Source organism: Protopterus annectens, chromosome 1.part0 (assembly GCF_019279795.1).
Source record: "Protopterus annectens isolate FY-2018-M chromosome 1.part0, PAN1.0, whole genome shotgun sequence".
Lineage (NCBI taxonomy): Eukaryota > Metazoa > Chordata > Ceratodontiformes > Protopteridae > Protopterus > Protopterus annectens.
Window position 1 is genome coordinate 30154017 of NC_056725.1, and position 23602 is coordinate 30177618.

The 23602-nt window shown below is 43.1% G+C and overlaps 1 protein-coding gene across 1 annotated transcript in view; it reads right to left on the minus strand.

Moving 5' to 3' along the window:
- PAK4 (p21 (RAC1) activated kinase 4) overlaps nt 1-23602 on the minus strand; it is a gene marked incomplete in the record, with an annotated part of 2042725 nt that overhangs the window by 1451978 nt on the left and 567145 nt on the right. The window contains 1 exon segment of the mRNA XM_044080579.1: nt 23340-23565. Coding sequence (XP_043936514.1) covers nt 23340-23565 — 226 coding nt within the window.

Sequence of the window (23602 nt, forward strand, 5' to 3'; positions counted from 1 at the left end):
TGGGTTTGGACTGAGAAGGCCTGGAAGAGGTAGGAAAGGACCAATTCTTAGAAGGCCAGTGCCTACTAAATCTGGGAGGTTGTACTTGCAAGAAATCAAACAGTTTGCATAGATGTAGCTTTTTCCTCCATCTTTTTAAGTACTTCTTTGTTGCAAACGGGCGGTCTTGGTTTAAGGGAGCATCCAGTAATTTAGCTTTAACATGATCTGGAAAAGATTGCTCCTTAAGCCAAGGATGTACAGACCCAGTGACAGAAGCCCTGCAAGATGCCTCTAGTGAATCAAAACCACATTGCAAAGTATGTTTTCCAACTTGTTCAGCAGAATGCATTAAATCCTGTAATTCTTTATTTTCAGCACAGTCAGGAATCAACATCATTTTCTATTTAAGCAATCCAAAAATATGCTGCTGATACTTCAACATATGAAACTGGCAGTTTTTAAGGCCCTAATGGCCAAAGTTGAAGACGTGTATACCTTTCTTACCCAATCTGTCCAGGGCCCTGGAATCTCCATCAGAGGGGGTAGGGTTTTTGGCAGTAGTAGCCTTAACGCCTTTGGGTCCCTGTGAAATGGTCTCAGGATCCGCAGTAGAATTCTTAGAGAGGAACTTGTGAGATTCAGGTACTCTAATACCGGTCAGGCTTTTTGGGAGCCAGAGGAAAAGTGTTAGGGGCCAGGCTAGATTCTAAAAAGGCATCATCTACAATGTCCAGTACAGGAGGGATGGCTAAAGGCCTGTTTTGAGGTAGGAGTAAGAATTCCCTAAGCCTCTTTTTGGAGTCAGAGTAATCCTGGCTTTCCCAACGGAAATGCTCCTCGAGAGTATGCAAAGTTTCACCAAAAGAGAAATCGTCTGGAGGGGAAGAAGAGGGAATTGAGTCCTCTGCATCAAAATCCTCATAGATAGATAAGGGCAACTCCCGGTCATCAGAGAAAAAGTACAACTGTGTACACTTACCATAAATGTAGATGTTCGAGTGTATTCACTGTTGCAGTCATTACATTTCGGTAATCCTGCTGGTAGGTTGCCCTCAGTCGGCCTGAATTCCAAAGTCCTGGGTCCTGCGTCGGCTGCTGTCGCCCCTTCCCTGACGTCAGGGGTATAAAAGATGCGTCCAACGCCATTTTCTTTAGTTTTTCTTGCCCTAGATGTCAGGTGCCCCCTAAAAGGGTAGCCAAAATTTATATATATATATATATATATATATATATATATAAAAACATGCACCAATGTAAACTTTACCTTTCTCTACAAGCAAATACACCCCATAGGTTGTATAAATCAAAGAAGGAAGGATAGGCTCCATCAGAAGAAAGGGGGATGGTGGGTGGGTAACCTGGACTACAACAGTGAATACACTCGAACATCTACATTTATTGTAAGTGTACACAACTCTACTATGTTCTTCGTGTTTCACTGTTGCAGCCATTACATTTGGGTACAGTCCCAAAGCTATGGTTGGGAGGCTGGAGCTAAACAGCGTTAAGAGCGGCTATGAGGCCCTGCAGAACTGCAGTGGCAAAGCCTGCCCTGGATTTAAAGTGGCAGATGATAGTGCTTTGTAAAGGTGTGCACTGAACTCCAAGTAGCAGCCTCTAAAATGTCCTTGGTTGGTACTCCCCTGAGAAGGGCTGCTGAAGTGGCTGCAGCTCTGGTTAAATGTGGCCTAATGCCTTTGGGCACTGGCTTGTCATGGTGTAAGTAGCAGAAACGATTGCAGTGGCCTATCCACTTTGAAATAGTCTGCTTTGAGATAGCATTTCCTTGTGATCCTGCAGCATATGCTACTAGTAATTGCTTTGTCTTTCTGAAAACTTTAGTTCTGTCCAAGTAGAATCCAAGTTGTCTGTGTACATTCAAAGAATGCAGAATTCTCTCCCCCTTGTTCTGTGGATTTGGATAAAATGTTGGCAGATGAACAGTTTGGTTAAGAGCCACAGTGGACAGCACCTTAGGCATAAATGTTGGGTTTGTCTCAGAGAGACCCTGTCTGGATAAAAATGATAAAAGGTTCCACAGCCATGAGTGCCTGTAGCTCTGAAACTTGTCTTGCAGAAGTTATTGCTAGGAGCAGAGCTGTTTTCCAAGATAAAAACTTTATATCAGCAGTAGCAGCTGGCTCAAAAGGAGGCAGGGTGAATTTTTCCAAGACATAGTTGAGGTCCCATGCAGGCATTGGTGATCTCCTTGGAGGCCTTAAATTTTGGCTCCTCTGAGGTACTGCTTTAATAAGGGATGAAAAAAGATTGGTGGCTCTGTATTGTAATGAGCTGAAATGGCAGAGGCATGAATTTTGATAGATGAAAAAGATAGGCCTTTATTCAGCATCTCAGTTAAGTATTGCAAAATCTGAGGAATATTTGGCACAGCTGTATCAGTTCCTTGTGCCTGATTCCAAGCACAGAATAGCTTCCATTTTCCAGCATAACATTTTCTAGTACTAGGCCTTCTGGCTTCCAAAATGACATCCATCACAGCTTTACGGAGAGGTGTGTTTTGTATGACTACATTATCCGCCACGCTGCCAGGTTTAAAGTCCTGATTTGGCTGTGCAGTATCTGATTGTTTTGCTGGGATAGTAGAGGAGGTATTTGAGGTAAGGTCCAAGCTGGGCATTGAGACAAGTTCTTTAGTATTAGATACCAGTACAGGCGGGGCCAGTCTGCGGGCAATTAGTATCATCTTTGGCTTCTCCCGTCTGACCTTTAGGAGTAACTTGGGGAGGAGAGGCAGAGGGGGAAAGGCATATACTGATAGGTTTTTCCAGCTGAAAAATAGGGCGTCCACTTTCCATGCTTGTCTGTGATAAATCCTTGTGCAGAATCTATTTAGTTGGTAGTTGTGAGGGGCGGCAAATAGACCTATGTCCGGGCATCCCCATTTCCTTGTTGTAATGCTGAAGACTTGTGGATTCAGCTGCCATTCGTGGGGATCCATGAGGTTTCTGCTTAGTTTGTCTGCCAGAGTATTTTTCCTTCCTGGCAGGAATTGTGCCTGCAGATGTACTTGGTAAGTCAATGCTGTGTCCCACAAAGTCATGGCTAGTCTGCAAAGGGGGTAGGAATGTGTGCCCCCCTACTTGTTTATATACCACATGACCGTGGTTGTTGTCTGTCTTTATCAGTACTTGTCCTGGATGAAGTAGGCCACTGAAGGCTGTCAGGGCATTTTGAAAAGCTAGCATCTCTTTTTGATTGATATGTAGATGCATTTGGTTTGATGCCCATGTGCCCTGAAAGCATCTTCCTGCCATGTGAGCCCCCCAGGCATAATCTGATGCATCCGTTGTTAGTGTCTGCTTGGCTGGGGGTAATGTGAATGGCTGTCCCTTGTTTTGGTGACAAGCCTTTGCCCACCATTGAAATTCCTGCTGCAGGCAGGGAATAAGAGTAATCATAGCTTCCAGGCTGTGGCAATGTTGAGGCCAAACACTTTTTGGGTACCATTGTAGTTTCCTCATATGCAGTCTTGCATATGGAATTAGTAGGATGCAGGATGCCATGAAGCCCAAAGCGTGCAGAATTTTTCTTGCAGATAACTGGGCGTTTGTTGCCAACATTTTGAAATAGGTAGTCAGTTGCCTTTGTCTGTCTGGCGTGAGATAAGCCATCTGGGCAGTTGTATTTAAGCTTGCACCCAGGAATATTATCTCTTGAGAGGGGACTAGATTTCTTTTCGTTGACTGTGTACCCTAGACATGTTAGAAGTCTTTTCAGAAACGCCAGATGCTGTAGAAGAATACTGCTTGAATTAGACAGTCGTCCAAGTAAGGATATATCTGAATTCCTCTTTGTCTGCAAAATGCAATTACTGGTGCCAGGCACTTTGCAAAGACTCTGGGCGCAGTAGATAAGCCAAAGGGCAGTGCAGAGAATTGGTAATGCATCGAGCCAGCCTTGAATCCGAGGTATCTTTCGCATATTTGTCTGACTGGGTCATGCAGGTATGCCTCTTTTAGGTCTAAAGTCACAAGCCAAGCGTTCTTGCCCAGCATGGGCAGAAGCTGCTGCAAAGTCAACATCTTGAATTTTGGTATATCCAGGAATGTTTTCAGAATCGATAGGTCCAGTACTGGCCTCCAGGCCTTGTTCTCTCTGGGTACCAAGAACAGTCTTGAGTAAAATCCTTGTCCCTGCTCTTGCTCTGGTACTTGTTGAATGGCCCCCATGTCCATGAGGGATGAGACTTGTTTTTGTGCCTCTGCCCATTGATTTTTTTGGCAGATCTGGTCAGCTGTTTGCCTTTGGCAGGGTATGGAAATGGAACTTGTAGCCTTGTGACACGATATTTAGAACCCACTTGTCCTGGGTTATGATATGACAATTGAGAAAAAAGTGCTAATTTTCCCCCTAAGGGTGCTGCCAGGAGATAAGTGCTTGGTGCAGGCAGGGGGAAGTCATTGGGATGGTTTTCCTGTACGGTTGAGATTTTTCTTCTCCAACTGTTGAGGTAGAGGCACCCCATTGCTTTGACCTGTATGCACCTTACGCCAGGGGTCTGCCTCTAGGGCGTCTGGGTCTGCCTCTTTGAGGTCTGTCTGACACAGGAAAGGACCATTTCTTTGTTGGCCAGTGTCTACTAAACCTAGGTAGCTGTACTTGTAAAAAATCTTTGACAGTTTGCATAGATTTAGCTTCGTCCTCCATTTTCTTTTACACCTCTTCTGCCTGAAACTCGAAAACGAAAATTTCAGGTTTCCGCCGACCAGCACTTGCGAACTGCTTCAGCTTCAGGCACCACATGACAAGAAAGACTGATGTAATGGCGTCGGCTGCATGCTTTATACCCCTGACTACCTGACGTCATGGAAGAGGAGACAGCAACAGACGCAGGACCCAAGACTTTGATAATCAGGCCGACTGAGGGCTACCTGCAAGCAGATAACCCAAATGTAATGACTGCAACAGTGAAACATGAAGAACATCAACATTCTGCAGGAGGAATGGGGTCTCAAAGAAGGCATGATATGAATGAGCTAATGCAATGTTTGACAATGACTAGCTAGGTTAAGTGATGTATAATGTTTGTAACTAAAAATATGTCAATATGGTTTGTTTTCATTTATATAATGCCTACATCATGATTGCCTACATCATACATGATAATTTAATAAAGATTTTTCTTGTTTAAAAAAAAACACACACATATACACACAAGCAATTAAGTACATTAAGTGCCAGAGGGATGTTAAAATATAGGAATCCACAACACATGACTAAATAAACATGTTTTGAATGCAGTATTCCTTTAAAAGAAATTCAAAGGAGCACATGAAGGTTCATGGGCACTTACTAGGCTAATGATCCATGATGATCTTTAAAAGCCAAGCATATATTCCCCATAACTTTTTTAGCCCTTATATTTTTAAATATGAATAACCAGAAATGAGCAGAACATTTACATGTTGACCCTATAAATGAGAGAAAAGGCTGCTAAACCAGGGCTGAACTTGTGGCTAATGATCCATTAGTTCAGATTGTATTTGAATAGTGTAAGAGTTCTTCTTTGCTTTATGTGGAAGGGAGGGCGATTCCATACAAGTGGTAGTCTCTGCGATACATATCTATCCCTCCATCATGTCCCTACTTGAAATGCAAGAGACTGAGATCGCGAGTAGGTACTTATGCCCCCATTATTACAAGTTAATGACTACTGATCTTTCAATGCATATAGCAGGAATTAAATTAATGTTGCCAAGAATATGCAAGGCTTACGTAAATGAAGCAAAAGTTTTAGGAACACAGTACACAATTTAAATAAATCTTATGTGCTCAGACAAGTATTAGGCTAATTGCCCCTGTGGGCCATTTTAAGCCTAGCCAACTTCCTTTTTTGTGCTCAAAATAACCATCCCCATTTGGTTATAGACTGGCCGTATCCTTCCCATGTTCAATAGTCACACCAAAGATAATTAGAAGGGACCCATGTATAGGAGAAAGCATTTAGGAGCCGTCTGTCCATTAGTAGTACAGGGGACAGACTTGGGGAAAAATTCTCCGTTTCCCATCCATAGATCTAAGTTGCATTTCAAAATGATGTGGATGAGGAGTCTGTTCTACAGCAGAGGTATCCTCTGCAAGACATACCCGTCCTTCCACACTGTTCTGTTAATGTTGCAGAAGTTGTAATCTGACTTGCCTTTTTTTAAAGCACGTTTACTGAATTATCAATTGTGACATACACAAAACTGTATTAAGTTCCCATTTATAAATATACTTCACATATATTGCTATATAGCATATAACCTAAACAACATTATATAAATTATTCAAATCCTAATTTTAACAAGAAGCATCTTTATTAAACCATTACTTTATGACACAGGCAATCATGCATTTAAATAAATGAAAACAAACCAACCCTACAGAGTCCTAGTTGCAAACATTATACATCACTTATTATCTACCCAATCATTTTCAGTCAAACATTACATAGCTCATTTAAGTCCTGCCTGCTTTTAAACCTAATTTCTCCCCTGTGTGTATTATTCCCACAGTTCCCATTTTTTCCTACGCAGTTTTCTCCAACCTTTTTCTAAAGATCTCAATTCCACTTGTTTTATGTCCGTTACTATATTCAATATTTCAAGTACATATGGTTTACATTATGATTTCTATTTTCTAGTCTTGTCTTTCGGCTTTTTCCCGGTTAGGGGTCGCCACAGCGAAACTCCGGTCCGCTAATGACTGGTAGTTGATTTTTACGTGCCGAGTTACCAGCCCTGACGCACAATCTTCAACGAAGGTACGCCCATTCACGCACGTCTCCACATAGAAGACGCTCTAGCTGAGAATCGAACCAGACAGCGTCTTACTGCGAGGCGACAACGCTACCGCAGCACCACCACCGCGAGTGATTTCCATTTTCTAGTAATTGTTTTTTAGGCACCTACCATTATTAGACACAGCAAGCACTTGGGTCTAGGCAATTCCAATTCAGTATCATACCTCAAAAAAACTCTCTTGTCACACCAATCTGCCCACCCACCATCTCCAAAAGTGCATCCCGCAAGGGGAATCCTTAAAGACCACCAACTCACCACACTCCCAGAAAAAAGTCATGTCTTACCATAAAATTCCATCTGTATTGTTGATCCTCGTTCAGTCATTACGAATGGGCATCGGTTCCGAACTCAGAACCGAGCCGGCCATTTCCAAGCTTGCGTCAGCTTCAAACTCCCAAGCTAAACTCTTACCCACAGTCCCCCCCTCTCCCTGTTACCTCAGATTGAGTTTGCAAGTCAAAGATGGTAGAGGCTACCTCTGATCAAATAACCTCACAGAACCGGATGGTGAGATCCACTAGAAACCACAGGAGGGGGAATGAGGTAGGGTCGTAATGACTGAATGAGGAACAACAATACAGATGGAACGTTATGGTAAGACATAACTTCTTTATCTGATATAGTTAATCCTCGTTCATTCCTTACACATGGGACAGGGTCCCCAGCTACCTCTATTCCTGGAAGGCTCTCATGGAAGGACATTCCTGAGCACCATAGAACTGAAAGATGCTCTTCCCCTGGAGGCCAAATCCAGTTTGTAATGATTGATGAAGGTATGAGGCGTTGCCCAAGTTGCAGCTGCACAGATGTCATGTAAAGAAGCTCTAGCATGCGGAAGTTGCCACCGACCTTGTTGAATGAGCTTTCATGGTAGTAGGCAATGAGATATTACATTGTGTATAAATAAAGGTCACACAGTCCTTCAACCATCTAGCTAATGTGACCTTAGCAACAGCAGATCCTAATCTAGTTCCAGAAAAGGGCAAAAATAACTGGTCAGATTTACGAAAAGGTTTAGTCCTGTTTAAGTAAAAACAGATTTGCCTGTGTATATCTAGGGTATGTGGGCAATACTCTCCTCCGTTTGAATGATTGGGAAAGAAAACTAGGCAATTCAATGGCTTGATTAATGGACATTTCAGAGATCACTTTAGGCAGAAATGATGGATTAGTTCTCACAAACACTATCTCTATGAAAAATCAAATATGGACTCTTGATACATAAAGCTTGAAGCTCAGAAATACATTTGGCAGAAGTAAAGGCGACCAAAAACAAGGTTTTCCATGACAAATACTTGAGGTCGCAAGAAGAGGCTGGTTCGAAAGATGACATTGTCAGAGCTTGTAGAACTAATGATAAATCCCATGGTTGAATAGGTTCTCTAAAAGGTGGCTTCAGATGATTCACACCTTTTATGAAGGTCTTGCACAATTTATGGGACATAAGAGAGGAATCTTGGACACCCTCATGAAAATTAGAAATTGCAGCCAAATTAACTCTAATGGTAGAGGCCGACAGACCCGATTGAAACAGGTCGGCCAGATAGTCTAGTATTATCGACACTGGTGTTGAAAAGGGGTCTACTTGTTTATCTTTCATCCAACAGGTAAATCTTTTCCACTTGCTCAGATAAGTAATTCTAGTGGAAGACTTGGGAGAAGCAATGAGAATATCACGTACTGGTCAAGAAAGATCATTCTGCCTGGCAATCAAGGGAATTGAAGCAGGTTCTGTGGATGTGAGATCAACTCCGGGGCTGGATGGAGAATCCATGGTCGATCTAGTAGGTGAGGCCAAAGGAAAGGGAACCAAATCTGTCGAGGCCAATATGGTGCTATGTGGATCACCTTGCTCTACAACCGACGGGCTTTCTTCAGAAAAGTACAGTTTTGTACCTACCATAAATGTAGATGTTAGAGTGTTCACCCTGCTGCAGTAATCACACTTGGGTTATCCTGTCGTCAGGCGGTCCCACAGTCGGCCGGAATTCCAAAGTCTTGGTCCGGCGTCGGTTGCTGTCGCTTCTTCCCTGACGTCAGTGCGCCAGGGGTATATATATTGCATTCAACGCCATTTTCTTCAGTTTTTCTCGTCCCAGATGTCAGGTGCTCCGAAAAAGGTGGACAGTAATTAGTACCAATTTATGAAGTTTTAGTACAAACGCAAAATCCCTCCAGCTATAAGCAAATACATCAGGAAGGTTTTGAAGAGATTTAGCCAGTAAGATCAGAGGGGATGGAGGGAAGGTAACCTGGACTGCAGCAGGATGAACACTCAAACATCTACATTTATGGTAGGTACAAAACTGTACTATGTTCATCGTGTTACCCCTGCTGCAGTCATCACACTTTGGTAGAATCCCAAAGCTAAGGATGGGTGGAGGAGTCATAGAGGGTTAGAGGAGGCTAGAAGACCCTGCAGAACTGCAGTGGCGAAGCCAGCTCTAGACTTAGAGTAAAGTGGTAAGTGATAGTGTTTGGTAAAGGTGTGTACTGAACTCCAAGTTGCAGATTCCAAAATCTCCTTGGTTGGAATCCCCCTGAGGAAGGCTGTAGATGTAGCTGTTGCCCTGGTAGACTGGGGCCTAATGGTAGCAGGAAATGGTTTTCCATGATGGGTATAGCAAAAACGAATGCAATGTCCTATCCATTTGGAGATGGTTTGTTTTGATATAGCCTTCCCTTGTGAAGCTGTAGCATAGGATACAAAGAGCTGGTCATATTTTCTGAAAACCTTAGTCTTATCCAAGTAGTAACGAAGATGCCTGTAAATGTCCAAGGAATGCAGGAGTCTTTCTCCTTTGTTCTGTGGATTTGGGAAGAAGGTGGGTAAGTGGATGGTTTGATTTAAAGCCACACTGGAAACCACATTAGGTATGAAGGAAGGAATAGTTCATAGAGAAACTCTGTCTTGATGGAAAATGAGGAAAGGTTCCACTGCCATTAGTGCCTGCAGCTCTGACACTCTTCTAGCTGAAGTTATTGCTAGCAGCAGGGAAGTCTTCCATGACAGAAACTGTAGATCTGCAGAAAAAGCTGGTTCAAAGGGAGGTAGCGTAAGTTTTTCCAGAACAAAATTGAGGTCCCATGTAGGTGTAGGTGCTCTCCTGGGGGGTCTAATGTTTTTTTGCCCCTCTGAGGAACTGCCTTAGAAGTGGACGTAAAAATAAGGGTGGATCCATGTTGTAGTGGGCTGAAATAGCTGATGCATGGATTTTAATGGAAGAAAAAGAAAGTCCTTTGTGCAACATCTCAGCTAAATACTGTAGAATCTGAGGCATGTGAGGCTGAAGTGTGTTTTGGCCTTTAGCTTGGTTGCAGGCGCAAAATCTTTTCCATTTGTCCGAGTAGGCCTTCCTGGTGCTGGGTCTCCTAGTTTCCAGAAGAACATCCATAACTGCTTGGGAAAGAGGAGCTGGCTGGATGCTTAGTTGATTTGCCATGCAGCCAGATTTAAGGTTTTGAGCTGGCTGTAGAACCTGATTGTTTTGCTGTGTGAGCAAATGAGCAATTTGTGGCAAAATCCAAGGTGGGCCCCATATTCCTTAATAGTGGGTACCAGTGCTGGTGTGGCCAGTCTGGGGCTATGAGCATCAGTCGTGGTCTCTCCTGTCTGACTTTCAGAAGCACCTTTGTGAGGAGAGGCAATGGAGGGAAGGCATATACTGTCAGGTTTTTCCAACTGAATGTGAGTGCGTCCACTTTCCAAGCTTGATGGTGAAGAGTCCTTGTACAAAATTTTGTTAGCTGATAGTTTTGTGGGCTGGCAAACAGGTCTATATCTGGAAGGCCCCATCTTTGAGTTATCATTGCAAATACTTGTGGATCCAGTTTCCACTCGTGGGGATCCATGATGTTTCTGCTGAGCTCGTCTGCCAATGTGTTCTTTTTTCCTGGCAGGAATTGAGCTTGTAACTGAACTTGGTAGGCCAGTGCTGTGTTCCACAAGGTCATTGCTTGCCTGCATAGAGGGTATGAGTGTGTACCCCCTTGTTTGTTTATGTACCACATTACTGTGGTGTTGTCCGTCCTTACTGCAAGTTGTCCTGCATGTAATAGGTTCTTGAAGGCTGTCAGAGCATTCTGTACAGCTAGCATCTCTTTTTGATTGATGTGCAGATGTCTGATCTGCAGTCCATATGCCTTTAACGCACTGTCCTGCCATGTGTGCCCCTCAGGCATAGTCCGAAGCATCTGTTGTCATAGTTTGCCTGGCTGGGGGCAAGGTGAAAGGCTGACCCTTGTTGAGGTGACATGCCTGTGACCACCATAGAAACTCCTGTTGTAGGCAAGGAATGAGAGCTATCGTGTCCAAGCTGTGGCTGTGTTGAGACTATACGCTTTTTAGGTACCACTGTAATTTCCTCATATGCAGCTTTGCAAATGGTATTAGTAGTACACAAGATGCCATGAAGCCCAAAGCCTGCAGAATTTTTTCTTGTAGGTAGTTGGGTCTTTGTTGCCACTGTTTTGAAATATTGAGTCAGTTGTATTTGTTTGTCTGGCGTCAGATAAGCCTTCTGGGCCGTTGTATTCAAGCTGGCACCCAGGAATGTCATATTTTGTGAGGGTACTAGTTTTGATTTCTTTTCGTTTACTGTGTACCCCAGGCAACTTAGAAGATGTTTTACAAAAGTCAGATGTTGTAAGAGGATGTCCTTGCTTTCTGCTTGGATGAGGCAGTCGTCCAGGTATGGGTATATTTGAATTCCTCTTTGTCTGCAGTATGCAATTACTGGTGCCAGGCATTTTGTAAAGACCCTGGGCGCAGTAGATAAGCCAAAGGGCAGTGCAGAGAATTGGTAATGGGTTGAACCTGCAATGAAACGGAGTTATCTTCTGCAACTTTGTCTGATAGGGACATGCAGGTATGCCTCCTTGAGGTCCAACGTTACTAGCCATGCTTTCTTGCCCAACATGGGAAGAAGCTGCTGTAGTGTTAGCATCTTGAATTTCGGTACTTGTAAGAAGGTGTTTAGAATTGAAAGGTCCAGAATTGGTCTCCAGGCATTGTCCTTTTCTGGGGACTAGAAAGAGTCTCGAGTAAAATCCTTGGCCTTGCTCTCGTGTAGGTACCAGTTGAATGGCTCTCCTGTCCATGAGAGCTGTAATTTGTTTTTGTGCCTCTGCCCATTGATTTTGTGGCAGGTTTGGCATTCCTCTTTTCATTGGCAAGGTGTGAAAGTGGAATCTGTATCCTCGTAAAATTATGTCTAGGACCCATTTGTCCTTTGTAACCATGTGCCAGTTGTCTGAGAAAAGTGCGAGTTTTCCTCCCAAGGGGGCTGCCAAGAGAGTGTTGCTTGACCAGATGAGGTGCAAGTCATTGAGTTTGCCTTCTGGTAGTTTGGGGCCTGTCTTCTCCTCCCTTCTGTGTTGCAGTGCCCCATTGTCGAGGTTTGTATTGGGCTTGTGGATGTCCTCTGCCTCTTGGACGTCTGTATTTACCCCTCTGTGGTCTGTCAGTAGCTGGAAAGGACCAATTTTTAGTTGACCAATTTCTGCTGAAGCGAGGGGGCTGTACCTGTAGAAAATCTTTGACTGTCTGCATAGATTTTGCCTTATCCTCCATTTGCTTTAAGACTTCTTCTGCCTTAACTCCAAATAGAACATCCTGCTGTAAGGGAGCATCTAGAAGCTTTGCTTTAACATGATCAGGTAGAGTTTGTTCCTTTAACCAAGCATGTCTACGTATAACAGACCCAGTGACAGCTGCTCTGCAGGAAGCCTCCAAAGAATCAAAACCACATTATAAAGTATGTTTGGCCCACTTGTTCAGTTGCATGCAACAGATCCTGCATTTCTTTCAATTCAGACTGTTGAGGGAGTGTGCTCATTTTTTGCTTTAGCTGAGACATTAGAAATTGCTGATATTTTAGCATGTGAAATTGGCAATTTAGAGCTCTCATAGATAGAGTGGCTGAGGTGTAAACCTTTTCCCCCACCTGTCTAGTGCTCTGGAGTCCCTTTCAGAGGGTACAGGATTTTTTGCCATAGAAGCCTTAGCCCCTTTGGGACCCTGGGAGATGGTCTCTGGATCAGCAACAGGGCTTTTATAAAGGAATTTGTGGGAATCAGGCACTCAATAGTATCTGTCTGGTCTGACTGGAGCAGGAGGCAGAGAATCTGGGTTCAAGCTAGATTCTAAGTAAACATCATCCACAATGTCTAAAACTGGGGGGATGGCAAGTGGTCTGTGCTGGGGGAGTAAAAGAAACTCTCTGAGCCTTTTCTTCGAGTCAGAGTAGTCCTGACCTTTCCAGTGAAAATGTTCCCTCATAGTGTGTAAAGTTTCCGCAAAGGAGTAGTCTTCAGGAGGAGAAGCTGAGAGAACAGAATCACCAGCATCAGAATCTTCATAAGGGGAGAATGAATAATCTTGGTCCTCAGTGGAGCCTGAGGAAACAGACACTTGATCAGAGGAGGCATAGTCTTGTCTAAGCCTTTTATTGGGTGGGGGTTGGGAACCCCTGATTAAAGAGATCAAATCTTCAGCCATTTTGAGCATCTGTTTCTTAGGCATGGGGCCTTGAACTGGAGACTGAAGCGCAGTCTTTTTAGGTTTAATAGGAGTCTTAAGCTTAGGGTATGTTTTAATGGTGAGCGCCATCAGTCTGAAGACGCCTTCAGAAACCGAAGGTGTTTCTGCAGCACCGACATCGCTTTCTGCAGTCTCGTCGGTAGTGGCTAAACAAAATGGCTGCGTCGGCCTAGCGCTCTCTGCCAAAGGCTCCGAAGCGGTCTTGGGTTCCAAATCTGCGGTAGTCAGGGGCTGCGTCGGAGCCTCATTGAAAACTGGTGAACCGGAGACCGGTCCAGCCGAGGCCTCGGAATCTGGCTTGGGTCTAGGCTGCTGTCCTCATCCTTGCGTTTTTTGTGCACGCCGGTAGTCGGTTGCTCAGATGGCATTGTGTAGTTAAATTTTCTACACAAGTAGTGTCGTGCGAAATCACAGAGTCTTTTTATAGTGCGCTTATTAAACCTAGCACAAAAACGACAACCAGTGATGTCGTGGTCTGGGCCTAGGCAAGGTATGCAGTAAGAATGAAAATCCTTATGAGGTATTTGCTTCCCACAAGAAATACAATGGTTAACTTTTTCTGACATCGGTCTAAGGCAAGAAAAGTTTCCCCAACGGGGTACTTAATTTTATTGAAGACTTCGGATCTGAAATTAGATTTCGAAAATCTCAGGATTCGGCCGACCGGCACTTGCGAACTGCTTCTGCTTCGGGAACCGCACGGCAAGAAAGTCTGAAGAAAATGGCGTCGGATGCAATATATATACCCCTGGCACACTGACGTCAGGGAAGAAGCGACAGCAACCGACGTCGGACCAAGACTTTGGAATTCCGGTCGACTGCAGGACCGCCTGACGACAGGATAACTCAAGTGTGATGACCGCAAAAGGGTAACACTATGAACATCTAGGGAATGAGGGGAAAGGGTGGAAATGCGTAAAGAAGACCAAGGGCCAATCGTGGACTAGAGCATCCCTGGGTAACTGTCCCGGAGGGGGAAATCAGGGCAAAGTAGTTGCTGCATTTGTAGTTGGTTGGGGATGCAAAGAGGTCACAGCAGTGGAAGACCTCTGCCGCTATCAAGGGATTCAGGGACCACTCGAGGTTGAAGAATGCACCTGCTGAGTTCTGTCTGCTATCACATTGGAACTCCCAGGTATGTGCGTTGCTAGAAGAAAACGGTTGGTAGCCATCGCCCATTGCCACATCCTCATGACTTTTGGACAAAAGGGGTAAGATTTAGTTCCACCTTGCTTGTTGATGTACCAGACCACCGCCATGTTGTCTGATCGAATCGCTATTGTGTCAGACAGCCGCAAGGATGGAATGCTTGCAACGTCAGAAGCACCGCCCTCAGCTCTAGAACATTTATATGCAGACGGACCTCCAGGTTGGACTAAGTGCCTTGGACTGTCTGTCCCTGACATAGCCCCCACCCACCCCATCAGGGAGGCATCCGTGGTCACTGTGGCCTTGGGTTGCTGGGGGGAGAAGGGGCAAGACCATTGTGAGAGATTGTGTGTCATCCACCAATTTAAATCCTGTTTGCACCTGTGGGTTACATGAATCATGGCTGAAAGAGGATGGTGAAAAGGATACCACTGGGTGAGCAGTAGCCATTGTAGAAGCCTCATATGAAACCTGGCCAGAGGAATAATGGTGATGGAGGCTGCCATGGAACCCAACATCTGTAGAACCGAGTGAGCCATGGATTTTTCCTTTGAAATGATTGGAATTAGCTGTTGCTTTTTCCTTAGAATTCTGTGCTCTGGAATAGCAGCTCTGCAGTTTTTTGTGTCCATGATAACCCCTATGAATTCTGTCGACTGAGATGGGGTGAGATTGCATTTTTGCCAGTTTATGGTTATGCCTAGCCTTTGAGCAGCGAGGTGAGAGTATGCCAGGGCTTTTTCCAGTATATGTCCAGTGGGGGCGGAAATGAGCCAGTCTAGGTATGGAAACACCTGGAATCCTTGAAGTCGCAAATGAGCTGTGGCAACTGCCATGCACTTTGTGAACACACTGGGGACTATAGAGTCTGAAGGGCAGTACTCTGAACTGGTAGTGACTGGCTCCTGCACAGAAATCTTCTTGATGGCCTGTCCACCTTTATGTGGCAGTATGCATCTTGAAGATCTACAGAGCACATCCAATCGTCTTTTTCCAAAAGCAGGAGGAAAGACTGTATTGTGACCATCCGGAAGTTTAGTACTCTCACAAACTTGTTCAATACACTGAGATCCAAAATTGGTCTCCAGTCCCCGGTTTTCTTAGGATCCGGATTCTACTCAAGACTATTTTTGGTGCCAATCTGGTCTGGAGGGACTATTTGGATGACTCTCTTTCTTAGCAGCTTTTCTATCTCTAGTGCTGCTTCTTCCCATTGACTGGGTGGAACGTCAGGAAGATTTTTTGAAGGGACGGAACAAAGATGAAGGGGATATGATAACCTCTGGTTATAATCCTTTGTACCCAAGAATCGGTGGTGATGGTTAGCCAGGCAGAAGAGTACAAGGAGAAACTTCCCCCAACCACCTCCAGAGGAAAGGAGTTGGGCCGCTCTTCAGGAGCGCTGGTAGCATTGACCAGGGGAAAAAATCCCTGGAACCCTGGTTACGCAGACCCCCTCTGCCCCGAAAGGAGCATCTTCCCTGTGAGTTTCCCCCTCTGCCTCTGGGGGAGAACTCGGCCTGTGTCAAGGAAAGGATCCTGAGATTTCTTGAACCATATCTTCCCACTCTTTTGGTTTTGGGAGAAAGCACGTTGAGGGGAAGAATAACGGACACCTACGGCAGAAAGGGTCTTATCATCCTGTTCACATCTGGCCAGTGTGCTTTTAACTTTGGGTCCAAACAACGAGGAGGCTTCAATGGGGGCATTAAGAAAAGACGACGTAAAGGGTTCCGCGAAGTTGCACAAGCGCATCCAGGCGTGTCGTCTCACGACCGAAGTTGAACCCGCTGCTCTAGCTGCTCCTTCTGATGCATGAGATATCAATTGCATAGAGGAGTTAGATAAAGATTCAATGGTGGCCAGTTGAGGGGCCACTTTGTCACGGACCTCATCAGACATGGCACCAGCCAAAGTTTCAAACAGCTCAGAAACCAGATGCCTCTGAAGCCTGGTAAAATGTGCCATATAATTCAGGGACTGATAGCAAAGGTCGCTAAAGCAAAGGTGCACTTCCCTATCCTGTCCAGGGCCCGGGACTCTATTAGGTGGATGGATAGTCTGGCTTTCTTCTTCTGCCAGATCCTTTTTTGTTGCGGCACCCACCACGAAAAGCATCCACAGGAAGACCTTTGGACCAATGGGAATCCAAAGCAGGAGGGGACAAGATCTTATCAGGCCTCCGGGGAATAGTTTTGACGGATCCTGGGAGCAGTAGATATGCCAAAGGGCAGAGCAGTGAACTGAAAGTGTTATGAGCCTGCCCTGAAGCAAAGGAACCTTCTGCAGGACTCTCGTAGGAATATGGAGGTAGGCATCCTTCAGGTCAAGGGTGACTAACCAGGCATTTTGGGTCAGCATGGGAAAGAGTTTTTGGAGTGTAAGCATTATGAATTTTAGCACTTGCAGTGAAAGGTTTAGTGTGGACAGATCCTGAATAGGGCACCAAGTGCACACTTTTCGGGGTACCAGGAACAATCGAATAAAACCCTTTTCCAGCTTGTTCCTGGGGTACAGGCTCCACTGCTCCTTGAGCACAATTTTTTTGAATTTGTCTTAGAGCTTCTGCCCACTGATTTGTAGGGATGTCTGGGTACCCTGACAAGATTGGGCTCACTTTGAAGGTGGATATGTATCCTTGGTAAATGATTTTTAGGACCCAATGGTCCTTTGTTATGGGTAGCCAGTTGTATTTGAAATGAGAAATCCTTCCACCTTAACCTTAGGGGGGGCAGAGGGGGATGAGGAGTCATTGCGAATTCTCAGGGTAGGGAGTGGACTTGGTACTCCCTGCCTTGGGGGTTGTAGAGGTCCACTGTCTAGGTCTCCGCTGTCCTTGAAGTTGCTGCGGGGGGGGGGGTCTGTCCCTTTGCCCTTTCCTTTGCACAGTCCTTAATTGGGCAGGAAAGGACTAGTGTTTGGTGGAGAGGCTCCTGCTGAATCTAGGGGGTTGGACCTGGAGGAAGTCTTTGAATGACTGCATAGATTTGCTTTTAGCCTCCATTCTTTTGATAACTTCCTCCGCCTTAGCTCCAAACAAGCAGTTCTTATCTAGGGAGGCGACTAGGAGTTTGCATTTGACATTGTCAAGCAGAGGCTGTTCTTTCAGCCATGCATGTCTCCTAATAACTGACCCCGCCACAGCAGCCCTGCTAGAGGTTTCTAGGGCATCGTATCCACAGTGGAGGGAATGCTTTTTCACTTGAGAGCTGGAGGTGTAACAGTTTCCCTAACTCTCTGGAAGTAGGGATGTCTGGCAAAGAGGCAATTTTTTGTTTCATTACTTCCAAGGCATGTTGCTGATATTTTAACATATGGAACTGGCAGTTTAAAGCTCTAATAGCTAAGGTGGCAGAGATGTATACTTTTTTTTACCCCATCTGTCCAGAGCTCTGCTGTCCTTGTCAGAAGGAATAGGGTTTTTGGAGGAACTGGCCCTAGCCCCATTAGATGCCTGGGTGATGACCTCTGAGTCTGCTATAGGACTTTTAAGTAGGTATTTGGGGGTGTCTGGCACCCTGTAGCACCAGTCTGGCAAGGCAGTGCATCTGGTTTGAGGCTAAATTCCATGAAAACGTCCTCCACCACATCTAAGTTGGGAGGTATGGCTACGGGTCTGTGCTGGGGAAGATACAGAAACACTGACTCTTTTTGGACTGGGGATAATCCTGAGCTGCCCAATGGACATGTCCCTTAAGGGTGTGCAAATTCTCCCCAAAAGATAGGTCCTCAGGGGGGATACAGATGGGATGGATTCCTCTGCATAAGAATCTTCAATGGTGGTAAGGGGCTGCTGCTCACTGTCGGAATCCAAAAAGTCAGATTCTTCAGTATCAGGGTCTGATAGAATCTCTGGGGAAATTGTCCCTTTTTCTTTTAGCTGGGGAAGTCTGGTTACCTCTCATAAGAGTGATAAGATCCTGAGCCATTTTGAGAAGTTGTTGTGACTGAACAGGTTGGGACTGAGGAAGATGGCGGCTAGGAATAGTATTCTTGGGGGTGGTTCTGCTTTTAGGCCTCATTATTTCAATAAGCCTGGATGCGACTGTACCCAGCAGTGTGGTCGTTCATCTTAACCTTGCATTGGTTACCGGGAAAGACTCCTCAGAAGCCAGTGCCTGCAGAGCACCTCCGGAGTCAACTGCAGGGCTGACAACTGAAAACTCGGCAAATGTAGTCTGATACGATGGCATACCAGACTCTGAATGGGTCTCGGTAGAGGCCTACGGAGGTATTCCGTCGGGTATCAGGGATTGCGTAGGCGCCTGAGTTCCACTGTGCTACTGGATGCCTTCAGGGCAGAGTCGTCTGAAGACTTAATTTTGTGGTCTGTCCCCTTCTTTATCCTCTTTTTGGGGATACTCACTGATTACTGATCGGGCGGCATTTCATACTGTGAAGCGTTGCCTTTAAAATGCCTAGCTACAAATTCTGCTCTATACTGAATGGTCCTAGCATTAAAGAGGGCGCAGAACAAGAAACCGGGAACGTCATGGTCTAGGCCTAAACAGGTGACACAGATTATGAAAGTCTCGATGTGGTATTTGTTTTCCACAGTGGAGACAATTGTTTACTTTTTTGGACATCGGTTAGTGCAAAAAAAAGGTCCCTAATGGGGTACTTAGCTTTAGTAGTTTTCTACTTCACTCTGGCAGTGTCCGAAAGACGCTCACAAACTGCTTCTGTTTCAGGCTTCACGGCAAGAAAGACTGATGTAATGGCATCGGCTGCCCTGTTTTATACCACTGACAACCTGATGTTGAGTCCCTGGTGACCAGCAGCCGACACAGGAGGGAAAATATTTACTCTGGTAGGCAGGCCAGCCAAGGGCTACACAGCAGGGATAACCCACAAATGATGACTGCAACAGTGAAACACGAACATCTTATTTCAACTTCTCATTTATGTACTTTGAGACCATGTAGCAATACACTTTACTGCAAACTTTTTTTTTTAAATTAAAAAAAAAGTCACTGTAATTTTTTTGCTTTACTAAAACCAAAAATTTATCAATTTTTGATGAGGTCAACATATTCTAAATACCCACAAACTTAAGACATAATCATATGCTACATTGTATTCCTCCGTCTCCACCCCAGTCATTTTTTTTTTACACACAGAAAAGATGGATAACTGCTTTGGGCAGTGTGTTTTCCTAACACTATTAAACTAGTGGCAATCCATCCCAGCCCTCAGAACTCTGTTCTCCTTGGCCAGCTCCCTGAAACAGATGAAAAAATCACTAGGCAAGCACTTAGCTAACACTGTCTACAGAACTCATGGCAGTGCTTAGACAATTAAAAACAAGGACTTAAGCTATGATCCCATTACTATGCAGCAGGAAGAGAAGGAAGACAGCATGTTCATGAACAGCTTATCACAGCATCCCAACGTTCATTAAAGGTATTTTTTTTAAATCATTTAGTTTAGAGTAAGTATTTCTTTAGTAAATTAACCACGATAAACCATTTAAACCTACACCATCCGTATTACGGAAGTTTACAGTTTTTAAATAAAAAAAAAAAACCTGGAAAATATTATAGCACCCAATGATCTAGCAATATTATAACAGACTGCATTAACTCAGCACCTACTACAAAGGAGCATGACCAAACTCATCTAGGGTACATTTTTTCAGAATATAGGTAATATTGAACCTTAATGCTATAAACATCATGACTGGTTCTTGAGTAATGTAATACCTCCTAAAATTTCATTTGAGCTTGCCTTAAAGTGACAACACTATCTATCCATTATTAGATCATCAGAACACTTGAAATGCATGCACTCACAAATGAAAACTTACATTTTCAAAATACAGGGAATAAGAGCGGAGGACTAAATAATGAATCCAGCAGTACATTATGACACCAAACAAGCTGATTTGGAACTCAAATTTTATACTCCAGACCCTGTTTTATCACCTAAATGCTTCAATGTTTCATACAAAAATACTGTTCAAGCAGTAGAGGGCAAGGAAAAATGTCAAGATAGAACATGTGATTTAAAATGCTGTAGAATACAATGCAAAAGGAAGCATGAGCAAAGAAAATAAATGCATATTCTTTGTCTTTTCGGTTTTTCCCGGTTAGGGGTCGCCACAGCGGAACTCCGGTCCACTAATGATTGGCAGTAGATTTTTATGGTGTCAAGTTGCCAGCCCGACGCCCAACCTTCAGAAAAGGCATACCCATTCATGCATGTCTTTTGGAGGCCACTCAACCACGGTGAGGACATGCAGACTCCACACAGAAGGCACTCAGCCAAGAATTGAACAGGAGAACCTCTTGCTGTGAGGCAACAACGCTACCGCTGTACCACCGCGGCTTAAAGAAAATAAAAGAAAATAAATGCATATATATCACTTAAAACTAGTAGGCAAAGAACACTAAACTTAGAACAAAAAAAAATTAGCTAAACGTCTCAAATCCCAAGTAAATAACCAACATAATCATTTTAGTGATTTTGTTACTTTTTAATAAACTGGAAGTTCTTCAGAAAAAACAAACATGAAAACCTTCATATTTAAATAACTCTCCAAAATGTTACATCACTTCCTTCTGTAACTCTTGTAACATCACTTCCTTTTGGAAACATCACTTTCTTTTAAAGAAACATTCTAAGCCTACTAAAAGTCCTTAAAAATCACATACCATATATCCCATAATGAAAAACTTTGAACATACAAAATCAAAAAATAGGTCAAACACTTAAATAGAAAAGTAATATGCATATCTGCCAATAATATTTTATTATATTTAAGACAAACAAATAACAAAGTTTCAATAAACATTTCAGATTCAAATTTCCATTTAACCCTGGTGTTTACGTAGCCCTCAAAAACACTTGCCATTTGTATTCTCTTACTTCTACCACGTTACTACAGCTAAATACAAACTTCTCCATCATCAATTGTTCAAGCACAATTAAATTAAACTTTTTTAAATCCTGAACATTCTACACTGTGCTTGGCCAGGGCATTGGAAAACTCTTTAGACTTGATGGCTTTAACATATTGCCATATTCTGTACCGCAACTCCCAACACTTTCGCCTAGATAAAAATGGGAATATGTCACATGTAGAAACGTAAACAATACCACTGCCATGGCAATTACATCTCTTTTTGGGCTCAAAAGCAAACCCAATATGTTCAAAAGTGATGGAACTAACACTGCTTACAGCTGGTACATGCAAAAGTACCAAATGTTCTACTACCAAGTCTGAATTCACTAATCAAATCCAGTTCAAGTAATAAATTAAGATTTACGTTTTGAAATACAAACTGGGATGATCACCTATAACTTTAATAAGATATGGATTCCCTAGAACAATCTTCCAATTATTTTTAATACTGATGATTTCTGAACTGTCTATTGTAAGTGGAACTTGTAAAGCAAACCTCATTTCATCATTTATTTTAAACTAGTTTAAATTCTTGATCAAATTTCCCTTAGCCAAAACTGAAGAAAATGAAGTTTCCCTTTTACTAAGGAGTCAATTTTGGGAAGCTCTTCAATGGGGTAGCATGTTTCTAAAAATAAACTGATTAAAACTTAAACTTCCCTAATTTAATTCATTTTCATTACAAATCAAGCAACATAACCTAATAAGATGTCCACGGAAAATGTTCAAATTAATCTTTTTTAGATGGTGGCTACTCTAGTGGAGAAAATTTCTAAAATTCAACTTCTTATGTAAACCACTATCAAATTAGAATTTTTTGGAATCCATAGCAATTCGAATATCCAAATAATTAATACTACAACCAATTCTACCAATAGCAAATTTTAACAAAGGGACACCTTTACGTTGATAGACAAATCCATAAAATAATTGTTTATTTCCCCAAATAAAAATCAAATCAGTGCATCTCTTATAATATTTCACACATTGCAACAGAGGAACATTCTTAAGTACACTTACTTCCCACCAAAAGATAAGAATATCAAAAGCTGGGGCAACTTTGGCCCCCATTGACACTTTAGTTAATTGTTGTTAAAATAAATTCTTTTTATTTGACCATCACATTTAAGTACCATATCCATCAACACTATTATAACAAATATCAACCTGTTCCATTTGACAATAATTTTCAAGATACGTTATTTCAGACTGCTTGGTCAATGGTCATATAAAACAAATTCACAAATACTGTGGTAAGCATGGGCTCACCACCTGTAAATGTATATTCCCTTAGACTTCAAAAAGTAACATGAATCCTTAAACTACATAAACACACACACACACATATATATATATATATATATATATATATATATATATATATATATGTATATATATCTGTACGCACATAAATTAAAAAACAATTGGAAGCCATAACAATTTTAAAAAGTAAACAAAGATAAAAGCAATCACAAAAGATGATTCACCCAGATAGCATGTCCAACTGATACTCTTGCACTGCATTTTGGTCAACTACTAAAATGGCAAGGGAACAAATGAGCAGAAAGTAATGCTGCTACAAAAGGCTGAAAATATTTTAGTCGAAAAAGGTAGTTAGAAGTCCCACATGATGCAAATGAAAACACTCATATTTGTTTTTATGGTAGGCCAATAACGCTCATGGTCTCGGGACAACTTTATAACATACTTTGCACACTTGTCAGCATACTGTAAATATTTTTCACACAACATGACCATCTTCATCAGTTTTTTTGTATGAAAACAAACCAAACGACTGTCAGCCTTGCCCAGGAGTGGTTTATTTCCTTCTGTTTCACAGGAGAGGGTCCAACTTCCCTATCCCATGGAACTCAAGTGAACTAAAGTAAGCAACTGAGAAAATGAGTGAATGTAGGCTAAGCTTCTAACAATGCAAGCTAGAAAAGGAGTTACATACCTTATGAGGGGCAAGCTGGATGGTAGTGATGCATGATGGATCCACCAGTGGTTTAGGGCGTTTAGCTGACTCTTCAATGATACCCTGCCATTGCCGAGGAAGGCCAGTAAACTTTTGCTCCTGCTGATCATAGCCTGTGTGAACTCTATGTTCAAAGTTTGAGGGTGCAGAGATCTCAACACGTTTCTTCTTCTTGCTAAACATGATGGAAGAATGACTGCTAGACCTAAAGATAAAAGAAACTGTTAAAATAAAAGGGAAAA